The following is a 19,616-nucleotide window of genomic DNA, read 5'->3' on the forward strand; positions in this document are numbered from 1 at the left end:
AGCCTATAGCCTTCCTCGATAAATGGGCTATCTAACACTGAAATAAATTTTCAAATCGGACCAGCAGTTCCTGAGATTAGCGCGTTCAAACAAACAAACAAACAAACTCTTCAGCTTTATAATATTAGTATGGATTATTTAATTCCGACGTTTGTGATCCTTTACAGCATCTATCATCGCGGTTCAAGATTAGTCGGTCGGTAGGTAAAATCCGTAAAAGTAGTTTTATTCAAATGTCTAATATTCGCGTCAGAATATTAAGTGTCAGAAATCAAAATGTGCACAAAATTACACCCTCTTTGCGCAAACACATGCTATCTATGGCCTCGCGCCATAGCGTACTCATTTTGGCGCCACAATCCCTTGCGCAGTACAGTAGTGTTTAATTTTTAAATTTTTACAATCCAAAGTAAACCCAAAGTAGTTTGAAGAGAACTGCGTCTACTCAAAGGAGACACTCTTCGATATGGTAATAATATATCAATTCAATAGTTTTTGTGCGAGAGAACCAACTATACCGATATGTGAGTGACATTCAACCAGTGAGATTCATAACACTTTCTACCGCCTTCGGGTAAAAACATGAGATCTTTTTCACAATGAAAACTTGGACCTACTGTGTAGTGTAGACCAATTTTTTCGTAATAATTTTTAATCACAAAATAAAATAGTGCAGTCTTTTCATTTTTTGCTTAAAAAATAATAGTTAAATAACCGATTTTAGTTAGTAAATGGCATCAAGTTATTTGTATCAGTACTGAAAGAACAAATTCAGAGTTTACAATGTTGCCATATAAAATATAGCGTAGATATCATAAATTAACTCTTCTTGTTAAAACAATAATGATACCAGTTATTTATAAATTAGAAATGGCGTACTTAATATATAGTCTTTATGATAGATTTTCTTATATTATGAGTTTCATAGCAAAATTATATGTTGAACAAAAATCTCATCATAAAGACTACATACGTAAATTAAACAATAAATTAAAAAAATATAGTATTAAAACGAGATCAATTAAGTCTAAATTGTATAAAATAATCTCCGTTGGAAAAATACCTTCCAACTCAGAGACATTTAATGGTTACTTAAGCCATTCCTTAGTGAAGGATTTTTACTAAGGAGTGACCTGAGTAATCATTAACGGCCAGTTTCTTCATCAAAAGTTAAAGTTAAAGTAATGTCTAAAGTAAAAGTAACGGTCAAATACGTTTTTTCAAGGCTAAAGTGACAGCAAAACTAATAGAAAAATTGAATTTGACCGTTACTTTTACTTTAGACATTACTTTGACTTTTACTTTGGCTTTAACTTTTGATGAAGAAACTGACTGTAAATGTCTCTGAGTGTGGGGGTTAGTCTTAATAAGTAATAAATGATATGCCTCTTAAAGCTACACTAAGTATAAATAATCTCAATAATTATTAAATAAATTAATATCATAATATGCCTCCTGTACTTATTGTTAAGTTTTATTTTAGTTTTTGTATATTCATTTGTGACTTACGTTTTCTTTTTCTGTATAATTTGTGCGAAAACCAGCTCTGAAAGAGCAAAATAACTAAAGTTACAAATAATTACACAACCTAAAATACAAAAAAAAAACAGTAGCTGCCTCAAAAAACTGCACATAAGTACAAAAAATAAAATATTTTCATACACCGATCGTTAAAAATTACAAACTAATAGATATGTTTCGAGTTCCCATAGCTTGCGCATGCGTCTTTAAAATTCGTCACGTTAAAACTAGCAAAATAATCGTCGTGTATAAACCTGACTATATTTTCTATCGAACAGAGATATGTATTGTAAATCTTAACATCATCAATAGGGTCTACAACCTTCATAACGACATTTTGCCTGGATTTGCAAAAACTTAACTTATTCGTCACATCGTTGCCATTGTAAACTACTCGAAAGTAAAAATCCTGGGCCACAGCTTTCCGTTTCGTGAATTTAAACTCGTCGCGTAAATCCTTCTTTCTATAAACCTCAAAGATCATTCTAGAAGCGTATTGTATGTTGTAATGTTGGTAGTTGTTGAGCCCTAACGCTAATATAAGAGCTTGTAGTGTCTTATCGTGCCCCGAATACACAACGAATTTAGGTTTATTTTCCGATATCATTCGAATCATATTCTGGACTATATTATGTATCAGTCCATACGCTACTAACAACCCTCTTCGTCTATTATGAATATTTTTAACTTCTTGTCGATAACTCCACTCTAAATACGCGAATAAGGACATAACATGTTCCTTTTTGATGCAAAAATCTTCGGAACTTTCTGGTGTTGGTTCTTTGTAATCTTCGTCGAAGTCCGTGTCCATTCGGGCGTCATTCGGGAAATTGAAATCGGCGTCTAGATTTTTCTTTACGATAACCACATCTTCGTAACCATCAGCGTTATCGAGGTACCTTTGTTGGTAGTATAGTAGCTTTTCTCTTTCCATCTGAGCGTCAAAATCTAACGGAGCTTTTTGCTTTGTATCGTAATACTTGCCTATGATATCTCTTGCCTTTCTCCCAATTTCGTTATTAAAATCCATTTGGTTATTAATGTAGTCCAACTCCATGTTCAAAGTATCGATATCGACATCGAGGATTTTTCGTCCGGGAACGGTGTTTTGTCGAAATTTTCGCTGTTTTTTCGTTAATGAGAGTTTGGTTTTTGTCTGTGGTTTAGGTTTCTCGGTGCAGGGGAGGGGGGCGTCGTGACACATGTAGGCGAGGAGTGCGTCTCTTACAACGTCAGCGTCGGGATGTTCTTGAGACTCGAATAAAACTTTGGACAACTTGCTGACTAGCTCTTTGATCGCCGGATGAGATTCTAGACGGTTCTTTGCTTGCGTGTTTATTTTTCTGTGAAGTGAAAAATAATTGTTTGAAATGTTTATTTACTTAATGCGCCTTAATTAATATTTTTATTTGTCTTTTATATCGTTCGAATGCTAAAAGGCGGCTTTCAACTTTTTTTCAACTTTTCAACCAATTAAACATTCTTACAGGAAATTTTAAACGTTGTGAACTACATCGACATCGATAGACTCAAACAGTGCCAACTCCTTCATCACTATAGACTACAATGTAAATGATGTGTGGGTAAGAGAACTATCTCTTCCCCCTTCAACTTACACCAATTACTTACACTTCCGATTACCAAGTCCTCTCACCTGCTAAGAGCATGTAGTGCGGCGCAAGCACAGTCCCGGAAGCAGAAGGCGACACTATGTGCCTCCCGCGCCGCCGCCGCCCTGCCCCCTGCGCCCGCTCGCCCAGCCCCCCACCATAGTGATACTAACGACTGGTATGTACGCCGGTACCGAGTGCTGTAGGATAGGACTTCACCTGAAATGTTACAGTAAATACTTATTTCATATCAAAAGATAGTGTTAAAGCTTCTTGCGCAAACAATACAGACACAAAATTAAAATATTTAATGGGTCGGTTAAACATCTTTTTTATAGTAAGGCGGAAATTTTAGGAACGTTTTTATTTTAGAAATCAATCTTTTTGGCACATAAGTCCCAAATAAAACATTACCTTCAATTTTGGAGATCATAATTATTTATAAGTGTTTTCTTTAATGGTCTCACCTGTATCTTTTTTCCCTTGTGGCTCAACATTCTCCAAGTTCAATTTATCTCCATATGCCTCTCGTAAAATATTACCTGGAACACAACACATAAGGTATCAATATTCCATTCTTGCAAAATAAACATTGAAGTAGTAAAAAACCTATAAAACTCTTTCACACATTATTTTTAAAGCTATATCTATTTATTAAACAATTCATAGTGGAGCTCATTTGCATCCTACTAAACATATTACATTCTATTACACTCCTTCAAAAGAGAGCCGACCCCAACATGAGTTGGAAAAACGCTCGGGCGGGAGATAATGATAACACAAATAAAACTAAAATAACCTACCGACAGTAACCATCTGAAGTATCCCTCTAGGAGTCAACTGTCCCAAGGCACAGCGGGTACCCGGCGCCTTTGCTGGTAACGACGGGAAGTTGTGAAAGGGCCCCGCTACGGACACCCACCACGCTCTGCCCGACGTACTCGCATTGGACACAAACTCTTCATAGCTGGGTTGAGATGATTCTTTTATAGAGGACTATGGCGTAGTGGGTAAAGCACAAATCTCTCATGTATGAGTGTGTGGGTTCGATTCCAGGTCAGGCAAGTAGCAATGCAACTAAGTTTGTATGTACTTTCTAAGTATACCTTAGACAGCAATGGCTGATAAAAGGTAAAGGAAAACATCTCGAGGAAACCTGGACTATAAAGTCTGAAATCATCAACCCGCATTGAGCAAGCGTGGTGATTAATGCTCAATCCTTCTCCGTGTGAGAGGAGGCTGCAGCCCAGCAGTGGGACGATAAAAAGGCTGTAACAGTAACAGCCGTTTTACCACGGTTTACCTATGTCTAGGTACACCTATTATGTTTTAAAAAGAGTAATCATGGAGTTGCTTGCCCGTTCTTCTCCATAGGAAGCTACTTTTGGAATGGGCAACTAGAATCAAACCTATTCATAATGTTTGACGTTCATAAGTGCTTGTAAAGGCCTAAATGAAATAAATGATTTGACTTTCGTTTCACATGTGGGAACTGCTGCCCTTACCGGGATAAAATATAGCCTATGGCACTGAGGACCAATGTAGCTATCAGTGATATAATTTTGGAAATCCGACCAGCGTTTAAAAGATTACCCGTACATACAAACTTAAAAACACTGACAATGTTGGGTTTTACTAAAAACAACTAACGTTGATATTAAAATTTCAATGTGAAAATTCTTTAAAGCAAACCGGATGTTTATGTTGCCATTGAACTTGTGGCCTTCTGACAGAATGATAAGATTATACAACATTAAACAGCGCCCAAAACAAATTCTAGCAGCATAGCATCTATAATTTATTCCAAATTATGAAAGACTATATTATAATCTAATATGCCTTCTGAAGTAGCTCATTGTTAAACAAAGTACCAGCCCATTGTACTTCTTACATAATTATAGCATAAGGCAATTATATCACCAACAAAATTAAATTAAATGTGGTGCAAAAGTTAGATTTTTAATAAAACCCACCTTTTCAGAAGAGGCGAGACTGGTTCAGCATCACAAGGTAATTTGTCCCCGTTCTTAAGATGTGTTAAAGGTCCTCGGTCACCATGCCTCGTCACCACCAGAGCTCCTTGCAGCAACCAGGTGTCACTGTCCACAACACCTGGAATTAGATCAAAGATATATATTTTTTCTCTGCAATAAGTATAGAAACACAGCAATAAGAAAGAAAGTCTCTTGTGGCAACAGATACAAAGATTGATCTGATATACTTTAATGGATATTTTTTTTTATCTAACTATCATTAAATTTGGTCTTTAGAAATACACAAAACAGCTTAATAATTTAATTAGAACTACTTACATGTATACATATTCCAAGTTCTTATGCCTGTCTGCGTGAACATAGGGTCCTATCCAGTCATTGAATTGCTGCTAGTTTGTCAAATTGGCTCATAGTGGCTGGTTACAACCACCATAAAAATGCTACTTACCTTCAGATCCTCTAACAATGCTGTCCGGAGGGTTACAGGCTCTCAAGTAAATCTTCCGGAACTTTGAGTCACTCTTTGATATGTAATCATTCCTTACTATCTTCTTCACGGCTATAGTTTCCTCACCCAGTGACATGTATTTATACATTACTGAAATTAAAAAATGAATGTTCTTAAATAACATGAAAAAGTATTATTGTCGGATAACTGGGCTAAAAATATGTAGGGATAATATATTTTTAACACTGACAATAACTGTTTATTCGCAATAGAAATTATTGATACAATTTAATTGTAAGTGTACAATAATTGACATCAGAAACAAGGCAGAAAGACTATAATCCCACTATATTATGATTTTTCAGAATGGTTGTTATGCTATATTATTGTGTTACGTTACTTTATGTGTCTGTTATATTGTTTAAATTACTAAGCCTGTGAGTTTAGTAATGAAAACAACAATAATTGTCCTTTCAAAGAATATAAACATGAAAGTGATTATTTACCTGTTATCAAAAAGAATATCCAAACACTCATGCCAAGGTAACAATAAAAAGCCCTATGATGGAACGAAAACTTCATCATTTCTGTTATAATTTTGCTTCTATTTGCGAAAGTTGTAGACATTGTAGATGTTTATCGCATAATCTACTAAAATGTTTAAATTCTATATAATTAGCTCACATTGTTAGTTAAGATGAATAAAAGAAGTTATATGAACTTATAACCGACCCACAAAACAAATGAGACAAGGCAAATGTAAATTATCATTGTGGAAAAAGATAAGCGGAGAATACGTTATCGTTTTTTTGTAAACAACACAATTTCTCAATCTCAAACAATCGATTGAAAATTGATGGAAATTCTTGACAGTGCTTAGTCTATGATCTATGAATTGTTTTGACATGAGTGAGATACAGCAGCGCGGGGAGCGGTGTCGCATCTCGTAGTTCAATCACTCACAAGTCAATGAAACAAATCTGAATCAGTTTAAAAAATGTGAAATTATTTTACTTTATTGAATTTAATTATTATTTAATACCTATTTGATGAACTCCCAAAATATTGTGTTAAAATATTATGATAGTTACTAAATAAAAAAATTGAAATGTCATTTGACAACGTCAAAATTTGTCGCGAAAACTTGTCGAAACTTGTTTTTATTTACCGGGAAACTGAAAGTGCAACCATAAAACCGCTGAAAACTGTGCTTAAAATTGATAAAAACCTGGTCTAAGGAGCAAAATAGTGAAAGATGTCTCGAGGAATCCATGGGACACTAATAATTTTAGACATAGGACGAAATGTTTCCACCAAAGATGAGGAAAAAGAAAAATCATTTTTTGAAAGAGCGAAAGAGTGTGTAGCTCGTATTCTAGAACGCAAAATATTGAGCCAGGACAAGAGTATGGTCGGGATAATATTGTTGGGTTCGAAGAAGACGAATAATAAAATGGCAAACGAACATGTTGGTGCATTCAAACATATTGAAATATTCGCGGAGCTGCAATCTCCTACATGGAAAATGATAAGGAGTCTACCAGAAAAGGTACTTAATTACCCCATCTTTAGGTATATCAGCCTATAGTCATCCATATCTAGCTACAGACATATCTACATGTTACCTAATTCCTTGCAAAACAAGATTGTGACGACTCATAGCTTTGATACATAAAGTGCACATTTTATGTACAGATTATCTGAAAAACTGGCCCTTTACAAAAACTCTTATTAATGTTACTTCTCATTGAATTTTTCCAGTCAGATTCTTACCGTGTAGCGACGGCTTAAGAATACATGTGTCGCTACCCCCTTCTTCCAGTGGGTGTCGTAGAAGTCGACTAATGGAGTCAAAAATGCACCGAACACCGTGCGAGAGAAGGAAAACTCGAAAAAAACCCTCTATCAACCCGTCTGGCCAGCGTGATAGCAGTAGGCTAAATTCCTCAATGTGCAGAACGAAGTGGAGGATATGTTTGATGATATATCAAGGGCCCTCCACTTCACTACAAAGACCCATTACACCGTTGTCATGGGGGACTTTAACGCTAAAGTGGGAGTACAGATTTGCGGCGAATCGGCAGTAGGATCCCATGGATTTGGAAGCAGGAATCATAGGGGGCAAATGCTCGTCAACTTCCTCGAACGCGAGGGGCTCTTTTTGATGAACTCCTTTTTCAAAAAGCAGCCCCAAAGGAAGTGGACGTGGCAAAGCCCCGACACTATGACTAAAAATGAGATTGACTTCATCATGACGAACAAGAAGCACATATTCAGAGACGTCTCCGTGATCAATAGGTTTAATACCGGGAGCGATCACCGACTTGTCCGAGGCTCTCTGAATATCAACTTCAAGGCCGAACGTTTCCGTCTGGTGAAGGCCAGGCTCCGACCAACACTGCTCCAAACCATGACAGGATCTGAAACGTTCCAGTCAAATCTGGAGAACCGATTTGCCGCCGTGGAAACCACAACAGACGTTAACCAGAACCATGAATATGTGGTTCGGATCCTCAGGGAGGAAGGTTCGCGATTCTGTAACATGCAGCGTAAGGGCAAGAAATCAAAGCTTTCGGAAGAGACATTAGGGCTTATGAAGAAACGACGTGAAAACCCGCCTGTCACTTCGTCAGCTAAGCGGGCTCTAAACCAAGAGATCAACAAGCACGTACGACGCGACCTCCGGTGCTCCAATACTCTTGCCATTGAAAGAGCAATTGAGCTGAATCGGGGGTCAAAGGTGTTCGTACAATCTCTTGGAAGAAGCCACTTGACGAAGCTGACCACAACAAGTGGAGAAGTCGTTTCTTCGGTGCCGGCAGTCCTTTCGGAAGTGGAAAATTTCTATGGCCGGTTATACGCATCGCATGCATCTCGACCTGATCCCGGAAATGAGGATTCTAGAGCCACATTAACACGCCATTTCACCGAAGACCTGCCAGAAGTCAGCAGTGGCGAAATCGAGATCGCTCTGAGACAGCTCAAAAATGGAAAAGCCCCTGGCGAGGATGGCATTACAACAGAGCTTTTAAAAGCAGGAGGTAAGCCCGTACTGGGGGAGCTCCAGAAGCTTTTTAATGCCGTCCTGTTTGAAGGGAGAACTCCAGAGGCGTGGAGTAGGAGTGTTGTCGTCCTGTTCTTCAAAAAGGGAGACAAAACCCAGCTGAAGAACTATCGACCCATTTCCCTCCTAAGCCACGTATATAAGCTGTTCTCAAGAGTGATCACGAACCGACTTGCGCGAAGACTCGACGAATTCCAACCACCGGAGCAGGCTGGGTTTCGGAGCGGATATGGCACCATAGACCACATCCACACAGTGCGGCAGATTATACAGAAGACCGAAGAGTATAATCAGCCCCTGTGTCTAGCATTTGTGGACTATGAGAAGGCCTTTGACTCGGTTGAAATCTGGTCTGTTCTGGAGTCCCTGCAGCGTTGTCAAGTAGATTGGCGATACATCCAAGTGATGAGATGTCTTTACGAAGCCGCTACAATGTCCGTCCAAGTACAGAATCAGCAAACAAGGCCCATACCGTTGCATCGAGGAGTGAGACAAGGGGATGTTATTTCCCCGAAACTGTTCACTAATGCAATGGAGGATATGTTCAAGACGCTGAACTGGAAAGGACGCGGCATCAACATCAATGGAGAACACATCTCTCACTTGAGATTTGCTGACGATATCGTCATCATGGCGGAAACGCTGCAGGACCTACAACAGATGCTGAACGAACTGGCTGAATCTTCTCTACGCATCGGCCTACGGATGAACTTGGACAAAACCAAGGTCATGTTCAATGAACATGTTCTACCGGAACCGATTGCGATACACGGCGCCGTTCTCGAAGTTGTTCGGAAATATGTATACCTCGGGCAGACATTGCAGTTAGGTAGAAACAACTTTGAGGACGAGGTGAATAGGAGAATTCAGTTGGGTTGGGCTGCATTTGGGAAGCTACGTCGAGTCCTAACATCGTCGATCCCACAGTGCCTAAAGACAAAAGTCTTCAATCAGTGCGTCCTACCTGTCATGACTTACGGAGCCGAAACGTGGACACTGACGGTACGGCTGGTCCACAAGTTCAAAGTCGCTCAGCGGGCTATGGAAAGAGCTATGCTCGGCGTTTCTCTGAGGGATCGCATCAGAAATGAGGTAATCCGTCAGAGAACCAAGGTCATCGACATAGCCTACCGAATCAGCAAGCTGAAGTGGCAGTGGGCTGGCCATATTAGCCGAAGAACCGATAACCGTTGGGGTAAACGAGTTCTAGAGTGGAGACCACGCCTCGGCAAACGTAGTGTAGGACGTCCTCAGGCACGGTGGAGTGATGACTTGCGCAAGACGGCTGGCAGGAGCTGGATGCGAGAAGCCGAAAATAGATCTCAGTGGCGTGCACTTGGAGAGGCCTATGTCCAGCAGTGGACTGCGATAGGCTGATGATGAGATTCTTACCAAAATATGGTGCAATTGGATTTATTCTGGTTATACTTATGCAATTTCTTTTTAATCTTTTTAAAGTATTTTTCACTCACTAACATTTATTTTTTCCTTACCTTCCACAGCCAACAGAAATAAGAGGAGACTGGTTTGATGCACTTTTGGTGGCTGCTGACTATTTTGCCAATGTGTTCAGTGGTGTTAAACTGGTCAGCAGAAATATTGTGCTGATGACCAACTTTAAGAAGAAAACCACTTTTGAAACTAGTGGTATTGATGAGGTAAGACTAAAAAAAAGCATACTGACTTGCAAAACTTTTGAGATATAAATAAATAAATAAATAATCCTATTGAATTTTGTCTTAAAATCTGTTTAAAAAGAGAATGCCCTAAAAAACTTTTCATCACTTTATTTTGTAGGTCCTAAATGGATTTCAAGAACAGGATTTTCAAGTTAGTGTCATTGGTCCTGACATTTACTCCAAAGAATATGAAAATGATTCAACAGACATAATTAAGCAGTTTGTGGAAGCCACTTGTGGTGTTGCAGGTACTTTGGAAAATATCATGAAATATGACCTCCAATTCCACAGGAAAAAGGTTGTTAATGCCAATTCCTGGGACGTAGACTTAAGTATTGGTCCAAACATCAACATCCCAGTTTCTTGCTATATCAAACTAAAGGATGAACCAACTGTGAAAAAGTGGGAGAAATCTGTCAGAAATCCCGTCACATGCGCTTCAAGCAAGTCTGAAGCTGTTGTGAAGACCAGAGAATATGTCAATCAGGAAACAGGAAGGACAGTTGATGCATCTGAAAAACTGAAAGGGTACCACTATGGACAAGCCATTATACCCTTTCAAGACTGTGATAAGTCAATGCTCTATCAGCCTGGTGTTAAATCACTTTCAGTGTATGGATTCACTTCAGCTGACAATATAAAATGGCAACACCTGAATGGAGATGGTTTGTCATATGTTTTTGGGAAAAAGGATGATCCAAAGGCACAAAAAGCTATCAGATGCCTGGTAGAATGTCTTCATGAACTAAATCTGGTTGGCATAGTGCGAAAAGTACATAACAATAACAATGTACCCAAAATGTTTGCTCTAATGCCTGTCATTGATACAAATAACTATGTATGTCTCTCAATGGCTGCTATCTGTTACAAAGATGATATAAAGCAGATGTCCTTTCCAGCAACTAATTTAAAAAAGTATAAATGTTCACAAGAGCAAGTGGATGCTTTCAAAGAGCTTATTGGAGCTATGGATCTGACCAAAGCATATGATGACACATTTGATGATACTGAAGCATTCCCTATAGCAGAGTGTGTTAGTCCATCTGCACAATATGTGCTTGACTGCCTCGCTTTCAGAGCTATGAATCCAGGGAAGCCATTGCCAAAACCAAGGGAAGAGATAATGACTCTATTCAAAGTCCCACCTCTACTAGAAGAAAATGCAAAAAAGCCTTTGGAGAAACTGAAAAGCTTGTTCACACTGACAAAGATTGAAGTCAAGAAAAGGACTAATAAAAATGCTCCTATTGATATTGATCAGTTCAAAGCTCCACTTGCAGTGCCATCTGTTAATCCAAACATTCCCAATATGCCTAAGATACACTTGCCCACTAAAGATGCTGTGGATGACATTAAGAGCATAAGTACCGTTAACCCTATAGAGGACTTTAAAACTCTTCAAAATAAGAACAAGCCCCTGTCAGAGTTAACTACAGAAATGATCAAAGCTATTGAAAGTCTCATAACTAATAACATTGATGGGGACTTTACTAAAGCATTAGATGCTATGGCACACTTGAGAACTGAATTATTAAAATCTGATCCAACTGATTATAACAATTGGATAAAAAAATTGAAAGCTGACCTAGTAGAATCTGATAAAAACAGAGTACTAGAACTGATAATGGCAAAAAAACTCAGTTTTATTTTGAAAGAGGAAAATAATTTGAGCACTTATGAAGATGAGCAAAGTCATGATGAAAGTCAAATGTATGAAAATGATACAATTCCAAATTCTGCTGAATTTACTATTAATACTGAAGTTCAGAACATGTTTGATGATTAGTTTTAGTTATTATAGGTAACTTAAGTATTATTTGTGATCTAACATTTATTGAATAAATTATTTTGTGTATCATGTTGTTGTTTATATTTATGTATTAACCTCTTGGATGCCGCTAATTAGAGAACAATAGAAAATCTATTATGTCTCGCGTATATCTACGCACCAGCATACAAGGGGTTAAGAACTATCCCTACATCAGCTTGATTAAAGGTGTTAATTTTGGCCCTAAAATTTACAATAATTATTGAAATAATACTACAAAAACTAGGCCTGAATATTTAATAGTACTTCAATAAAATCTAAAATTCAAATTTGCACACAATAAATTCATGTAAATTTTGTCTTATGAATTAGTTTATGAGGGTGGTCCGTTGAGCAATCACTGTACTCCTGTTGGGCTTATTTTGTTTTGGGAGTGTAGCAGCTCAAGGAATTCCTGCAAAGACAGGTCCTCCTGGCAATCCGTGTCCAGGTCATGCTCAAGCTGAGCCTCCATAGAGTTAGCCTCAGGGCTGAGAACGATATTTTCGTCCAGAACTACGTGGTTGAGCCGCGACTTCAGGCTCTGAAGTATCTCCTCCAGTTCCAAACACTTGTTTCTGATCGACGTACCGAGGTCCGAAGACGGGTCAATATCGTCTATTGTGGCATTCTCGGAGAAAGAGTTCGCTGGGGTACGCGTTCTCGGGGGCTGGATCATGTTGAATAAGTTTTCTGGTATACCGTTACCATTCCTCGCGATTTCGGGTGATCGCGATTCGGTGAACTCTGCGAGTATTTCATCAATAATATCCTCAGCGTTCTGCCGCGGGTCCACTACTTCTTCAGATAGATCAGCGCCGCTCTCACTATTTATCATTTTATTATTCGAGTCCAATTTCATGATGCCGTAGCTATATTGTTCCAAAATATCGATTCGTTATCAAAATAAATAATAAAGAGAGAGAGATGTTGAGGAAAGTCAGATGATTGATCTTTTTTTTAATGATTTATTTATCTAACTGTGTTTGACTCCTCTGCTTTTGAGCCGTTTTTGATTCCGAAGTAAAAATCCAGGTCAGTGTTGCTACCATAAACATAAAAAACTACTAATATAAGCTAGGGCTTCAGCTACACTATTTCTTTTACAGGTCCATATAAATAAATAACTTTATAAACTAATTGTTACAAAATCGACGTTGTGGGAAGAATAGGTCCAAGTATGCTTCCTTCCTTAATTTTTTAACTATTTCTTCAGACTTCATTATCTTCAGGGCAGCTTTGCAACTGTTGTGCGCGTGCGCGAAAAAGCAATCTCTTACAGACTGTATGAGCAGAAATAAAATTGAATTAGATTATAGATTACTAGATATACGTTATCTTTGTATATACGCTACAGCAATCATGACATTACCTTGAACTCGGAAAGCTTTGCGCCTTGGAATTTGGACAGGCAATGTTTGAATAGTCGAGTGTAATGCTTTCTGCACAGGAAAATTCTATTCTCATATTGCCAATAGTCACCCTGCTGCGAGCATGAACAGCCGCAATATCCACATTCATCCAAATTATAGGGCACACATTTTATCTAGAAATTAAACAGTTGTTACAGAATCAAATAGGATAAAAGCAAATGTATATAATATTTATAAGAAGATCGTGTTAGTTACACTACTTATAACTTAAGCGGAGATAGTTTAGACCCGGGACAAGGACATAGGATAGTTTTTGACACCATCCGCCTACGAGTTTTTGAAACTAGATATTATTACGTCGTTACGTTTCGATCCCAAATATAACCCTTAAGGTAAAACAAAAAGGGTTTCTATACCTCGACCGCACATCGAAGTGTTTTCTTCCCTGAGAAGGCATATGCGAATTTCATCTGCCGCTTAATATATTCAGGACAGTAATCGCACGGTCTGAAACAGTTAAAAAACTATTATAATTCATTGTATCATTCTTAGGAGTGAGGCTTCACGTTTAAAGAATAACAAAGTATTTATTTGAAGAAAATCTGGGAGGCCTTAATTACTCGGAATAAGTAATTATGTTCTCTCAGCCAACTAGTGCAACTCGAAAACTAAATTTTTAAATCCCTAGGAACGACTGCATTAGAGAATTTAGGTATTGCGCATTCCTCAATCTTATAGATGCAGTTTTTGTAACGCTAAAAACTTACGCCGGGAAAGTGGACGGTGAAAAAATGCCCTTTCTTTTAGAAGTGGAATTGAAGGGTGCACAGTTTTGCTTGGTCGGCACTTTTGGATGGGGTGGCCTTAGCGGGGGCTGATATTCATGTTTCGTCAGCCACCGCGGAGATCTAGCTCCTAAACCATACTTGCTATAGTGCTGGAAACAAGACAATGAATAATTGGACAGCAAGTAGGTAATCAGTGACTGTCCCTGGCCACCTTATGAAAATGTCAACCCTGAAAAATGGATTTTAATTATGGGAGTATATTTTAAGGCTCAGTTTATCTTATCTACTTTTCAGATTCTTATTATTTAATCGTAATGATACCTACATCTCAGATCTTAGCCAACGAGCTTAGCTTTTCATTGTTTTGGTCACCGTAACTCATCCTTCGTCTAATACATGTAAATGTAAGTGCTAATTCAAATCACTTCACACATACCCTGTTAGTAACATCATAAAATGCGTCACGATTATTTTCATAAGTTCCAGGTCCTATGTTTTTATACACTGTGGGTAGCATACGTCGCATGAATGGACTGGTGCATGGCCCTGACGTTGGGTTCACGTCTCGTTGTAAAGCGGACCCGAAACATATGCGCGGCTGAGGCTTTTTGGTAACTACATATTCAAAATCTAGAAGAGATACAATATGTTAAAATTTAATAGGTAATCTTATAAAGGAGCAGATCAGGATATGAAACATAGTTTCAGCCTTATGTATTGTCTAAATTAGACAAAGACTGGACCATAGTTTAGTCAAAGAAATAAATTAATCGTACATTCAATAAAATGGTCGTTTTTTCTTTAATCTACAAAAAATCAATGCATTTGAAATAAATGTAAGTAACGCTAGTTGGTAACGGTTTTCAAAACTAACTTTTAGTAGATTTCACAAAGTCAAACCTAAACACAACAAGGTTCACAAAATTCGTTAGTTTAAAAAACTGCTAATTTACGACACTATGGTTTGTTTGTAACGTCTAGAATCAAACTTAGTTATAATTTTGACGTTCATAAGTGCTTGTAAAGGCCTAAATGAAATAAATGATTTGACTTTGACTTTGTAATCAAATTAAAATAAAAAAGCTTTACACAAAGTAGGCTGCAAATCAGCACTTTCCGAACTTCTACACGTATTACATGAGACAGTCCCCAAAAACGCGCACCCTTCACCACTTCCTATGTATTATTACTGGGATTATATTAATTAAGATGTATTACCGCCATGGAAAGCCTCCGCCATATTATTTGGTGGCAGATACCGGCGCTTGTACGGTCGTTGCATGATTTTTGCTAAGACCCACGTGTGTTCCCAATACCGAATAGACTGGCATTCAAAGCTCGCAGAGCTTTCGTGATTGTTATGACAATAAAAAAATATGGAAAAGCCAACCATATTACGCTTTATTGGCGCGCACGCTCGTTGCTTTTACTATGGTGACCAAACCGATGAACGATTCAGGATTCGGATATTTTTACTTCGAAAAAAAATATAGACAAAAATTCGAAGAATTCAAAGCACGATATCAAATTCTATTACACTATGTTAGAGAAGTAGAAGTATATGAATAGCATTAGTTTTATTATTTTATCGCTCACATGGAGCCCTCAATCTATAGTAATATCTCATCATCCTCCGAGCCTTTTTTCCCAACATGTTGGGGTCGGCTTCCAGTCTAACCGGATTCAACTGAGTACCATGGGCGTAGCCACACTGGGGTAAGCTGGGGCACTTGCCCCACCCTAGGCCCTGGCTCTGACCTATAAGGTGTCTGATTAAACAATGTTTTTTTTTACTAACTTTAACGAACAACATCAACAATCATACTATGCCTAAGTTATTGCACAAAAAAAATTGTCGACTTTGAAAAGAGCGCGATCAAAACAAAATGCACGCTCGAGTCCCCGAACGTGCGCCGTGCGCGCGTCATTTGAAAGCTAGCCGTATTCTCTAAAAGAATAGGTGCTATGTGACGTAGCGAGCCGAACCGTCCATCTAATCCAAAAAATAATGCATTGAAGGAGATGGAACTGGTAAATGTGATCAAAATTTCGGAAATGCAATTTGTGGTTCTTAACCGGTGGTCCCTGGAAGCATTCCAAGTGGTCCGCGAAGCTTATCTGCGCGACAATTAAAATTTCGCGCTCGCTTCGCTCGCGTATTCAGAAACGATATTATTTTTGTATTCGTCAAGAAACAAAAAGTTAAGTACGTTAGAGCTAAATTTTACGTAATATTTGGTTTAAGTCCGATAAAAATTTCGCGCTCGCTTCGCTTGCGTATTCAAAAACTATATGCCCTTATTTTTGCATTTGTCAACAAACAAAAAGTTAAGTACGCCTGGGCTAAATTTTACGTAATATTTGGTTTAAGTCCGATAAAAATTTCGCGCTCGCTTCGCTTGCGTATTCAAAAACTATATGCCCTTATTTTTGCATTTGTCAACAAACAAAAAGTTAAGTACGTCTGGGCTAAATTTTACGTAATATTTGGTTTAAGTCCGATAAAAATTTCGCGCTCGCTTCGCTCGCGTATTCAGAAACTATTATGCCCTTATGCACTATGTGCCCTTATTTTTGCATTTGTCAACAAACAAAAAGTTAAGTACGTTTGGGCTAAATTTTACGTAATATTAGGTTTAAGTCCGATAAAAATTTCGCGCTCGCTTCGCTCGCGTATTTGGAAACTACATGGGTAACTTTTTCTTTCTTTGCATTTGCTTATCTAAACAACTGCCGACATGCGTTTAGCTTTGAGTAGTACTGTACCAAAAATTCTGAAATTAGTAAAGAGAATGCAGTCACAAAAATCTCATTAAATTAAATTTAAAAAATTAAAATTAAAATCTGTAACTTTTAGTTTTTTGCTAAATAATAAAGAAATGAGTGCTAATTATAAAGTATGCTCGTATTCTTTCACCGAGTATTCATAAATAAAACTATAAAATCTGTCCTGTGTGTGATTGTTTATTTTCTGTACCTGAAAATATAAACCTCTCAAATTAAGAGATTATAAGTTTGAAATTAACGGCTTAAGATACAAAAAATCGGAGGGCCCCCGCCCTCCCCCGGGGGATAGGTTGACTGCTGCCCCACCCTGAGCCCAGAGCTGGCTACGCCCATGCTGAGTACCAGTGCTTTACAACAAGCGATTGCCTATCTGACCTCCTTAACTCACTTACCCGGGCAACCCAATACCCCACAGGTAGGGTGCTTACATAAAGAAACAGGTTGCCGGTACAGATAAACCTGTACGGGTAGGTACCGATCAGTGCAGGTATAATATTTCAATACAATCCTATTGACTCACTTATAAAGAAACAGGTTGTAACTTACCTGTTTCTTTATGTAAGCACCCTTAGACTGGTGTCAGAGTTACTGACTTCTGACTACCCGTAACGACTGCCAAGGATGTGCAATGACAGCCGGGACCTACAGGTCTAACGTGCCATCCGAAACACAGTCAATGGTGTCTAAGATTAACTTCGGATCGAACCCACGAACTCAAGCAACAGAGGTTGGTCCTTTACCCACTATGCCACCACGACCAGTGCTGGCTTTAACTCTACTAGCGCCCTGGACGAGATTTCTACGGCGCCCCCAACTGCAATTCAAACCCATACGAAAAACAGAGACGTATGTAGTTACAGATTGCGCGAGCGAAGCGAGCGCGAATTTTTTTTTATAGTTAACAAGTCAAAGCAAAAATTACCTAAAATGTAGCCCATTCGTACATAAGTGTTTGCTGGATTGTGAATGCAAAAACACAGGAACACAGGTTCTGATTGCGCGAGCGTAGTGAGCGCGAAATTTTTTGTTATATTTTAGAACTCAAAACAAAAATGACTTAAAATGTAGCCCAAACGTAGATAACTCTTTGTTCGTGTTGGTGCCTATGAATTAAAATTTTGGGACTTAAAGTAGTACCATAAATAGAAACTAGAAGTTACTTTCTTATTAATAAAAGGACTTAAAAACGACGCTACCTTTTTGCTAGGGTAGACAAAAAAAATTGAAAAATAAAAACAACTATAAAGTGAAGCAAGCCCGAAAACGCTTTTTTGAGATTTGGATCACTAAAAGTCCTTAACTTAACATATATAATAAAAGGCGACTGTGAAGTGAAGAAGCCGCGAGCGAAGGGAGCGCGAATTTTTTTGAGTATTGGGACATTAAATTAAAAGTGTGCTATATGTGAAAAAAAAATGTAAGGGTAAAGTAAAGAAACCGCGAGCGAAGCGAGCGCGATAATTTTTGAGTTTTGGGACATAAAAGTAGTGTATCTAACGCGCCCGGCATTGTATGACAATACATTAATTTAATTGAAATTTCTTGGTCCAGGAGCGTACGGGTTATTCGCACACCCTGCACCATAGGTTAAGGCGGCCCTGATGCTATCCATACATTTGGATACAGTTCTTGTAAGCTGCGATCTTTGATGAAATTTAAAACAAACATAGGAGTAAAATTCTGATCAAGGATTGGTAGGGGGCGCCTGCGGCGCCCCTTACGTCCGGCGCCCTGGGCCGTCGCCCAACCGCGCCCTTCCCTAAAGCCGCTACTGACCACGACTATACCTATATCTATACCGACTAATATAAAAATTGTTTAAAAGCTACACTCTTTCCGAGTAACATAGGCTATATTTCATCGCAGTACGGGCAGTTGTTCCCACTGAACGCGAGTGAGAGACCGCAGTAACACGGCTAGACAGTAATATGAAGATCGCAGAATGTTTGGTTACCCTACAAAATCGGCAATCAGACCAGGAGAATCATTTGTTTACGACATGAAACTGAAAGACATGAAAAAATGGCAAAGGTCGTGTCAATGCAAAAACATAGTTGAATGTTTGTTTATTGCTTTATTATACGTATATCCTTCGTACTTACTGCCTCGTTGACCTAGTTTCTGTTAGAATTACTTTCAAGACATATTTTGGATTTGATTAAATATAGCATATATAATAGCAGTTTTTAACAAACTTATATGTATAGGTATTATAGAAATAATAATAAGCAACTTATTGTGATGTGAAAAAATCCTTACCTAAAGTGATATCCCAAGTCATCCTGTTAAAATTAAAAGTATTTCAAAAGCGATTACATCAAAATTATCCCGAGTCCCTGTTATCAAAAATCTGGAAAGAAAAACAAACAATAAGCAATTTCCATTAAACCTGTGGGAATCGGCAAGTGTGGACAATTTTATGAAAATTGAGTTACAATCGACGAAACATGCTATTAAGACCTCGTATAATCTAAGTCACGCGATTTATTGTGCTGCTTTCTTTATCATTGCGCTTGTTTGTTACTGCAGTGTAAGCAGAGCATAA

The 19,616-nt window shown here is 38.2% G+C and overlaps 3 protein-coding genes across 3 annotated transcripts; 1 reads left to right on the forward strand and 2 right to left on the reverse strand.

Moving 5' to 3' along the window:
• Nucleotides 1-1,262: 1,262 nt before the first annotated feature.
• LOC124639042 lies at nt 1,263-6,430 on the reverse strand. The gene is made up of 7 exons (XM_047176256.1): nt 6,080-6,430; nt 5,574-5,723; nt 5,105-5,243; nt 3,935-4,098; nt 3,599-3,673; nt 3,176-3,350; nt 1,263-2,864 (listed from the first exon to the last, which is right to left on the reverse strand). Exons 1-7 carry the CDS (start codon nt 6,198-6,200, stop codon nt 1,685-1,687), a joined length of 2,004 nt encoding a protein of 667 aa, XP_047032212.1. The 5' UTR covers nt 6,201-6,430; the 3' UTR covers nt 1,263-1,684.
• An 82-nt stretch (nt 6,431-6,512) lies between these two features.
• LOC124638894 (X-ray repair cross-complementing protein 5-like) lies at nt 6,513-12,174 on the forward strand. The gene is made up of 3 exons (XM_047176036.1): nt 6,513-7,122; nt 10,140-10,295; nt 10,435-12,174. The coding sequence occupies exons 1-3, from the start codon at nt 6,829-6,831 to the stop codon at nt 12,100-12,102; spliced, it is 2,118 nt and encodes a 705-aa protein (XP_047031992.1). The 5' UTR covers nt 6,513-6,828; the 3' UTR covers nt 12,103-12,174.
• Nucleotides 12,175-12,367: 193 nt separating this feature from the next.
• LOC124638895 lies at nt 12,368-19,352 on the reverse strand. Its single transcript, XM_047176037.1, has 6 exons — nt 19,331-19,352; nt 14,721-14,914; nt 14,264-14,433; nt 13,913-14,003; nt 13,496-13,669; nt 12,368-13,406 (listed from the first exon to the last, which is right to left on the reverse strand). Exons 1-6 carry the CDS (start codon nt 19,350-19,352, stop codon nt 13,260-13,262), a joined length of 798 nt encoding a protein of 265 aa, XP_047031993.1. The 3' UTR covers nt 12,368-13,259.
• Nucleotides 19,353-19,616: the final 264 nt, after the last annotated feature.

This window comes from Helicoverpa zea, chromosome 18 (genome assembly GCF_022581195.2).
Source record: "Helicoverpa zea isolate HzStark_Cry1AcR chromosome 18, ilHelZeax1.1, whole genome shotgun sequence".
NCBI lineage: Eukaryota > Metazoa > Arthropoda > Insecta > Lepidoptera > Noctuidae > Helicoverpa > Helicoverpa zea.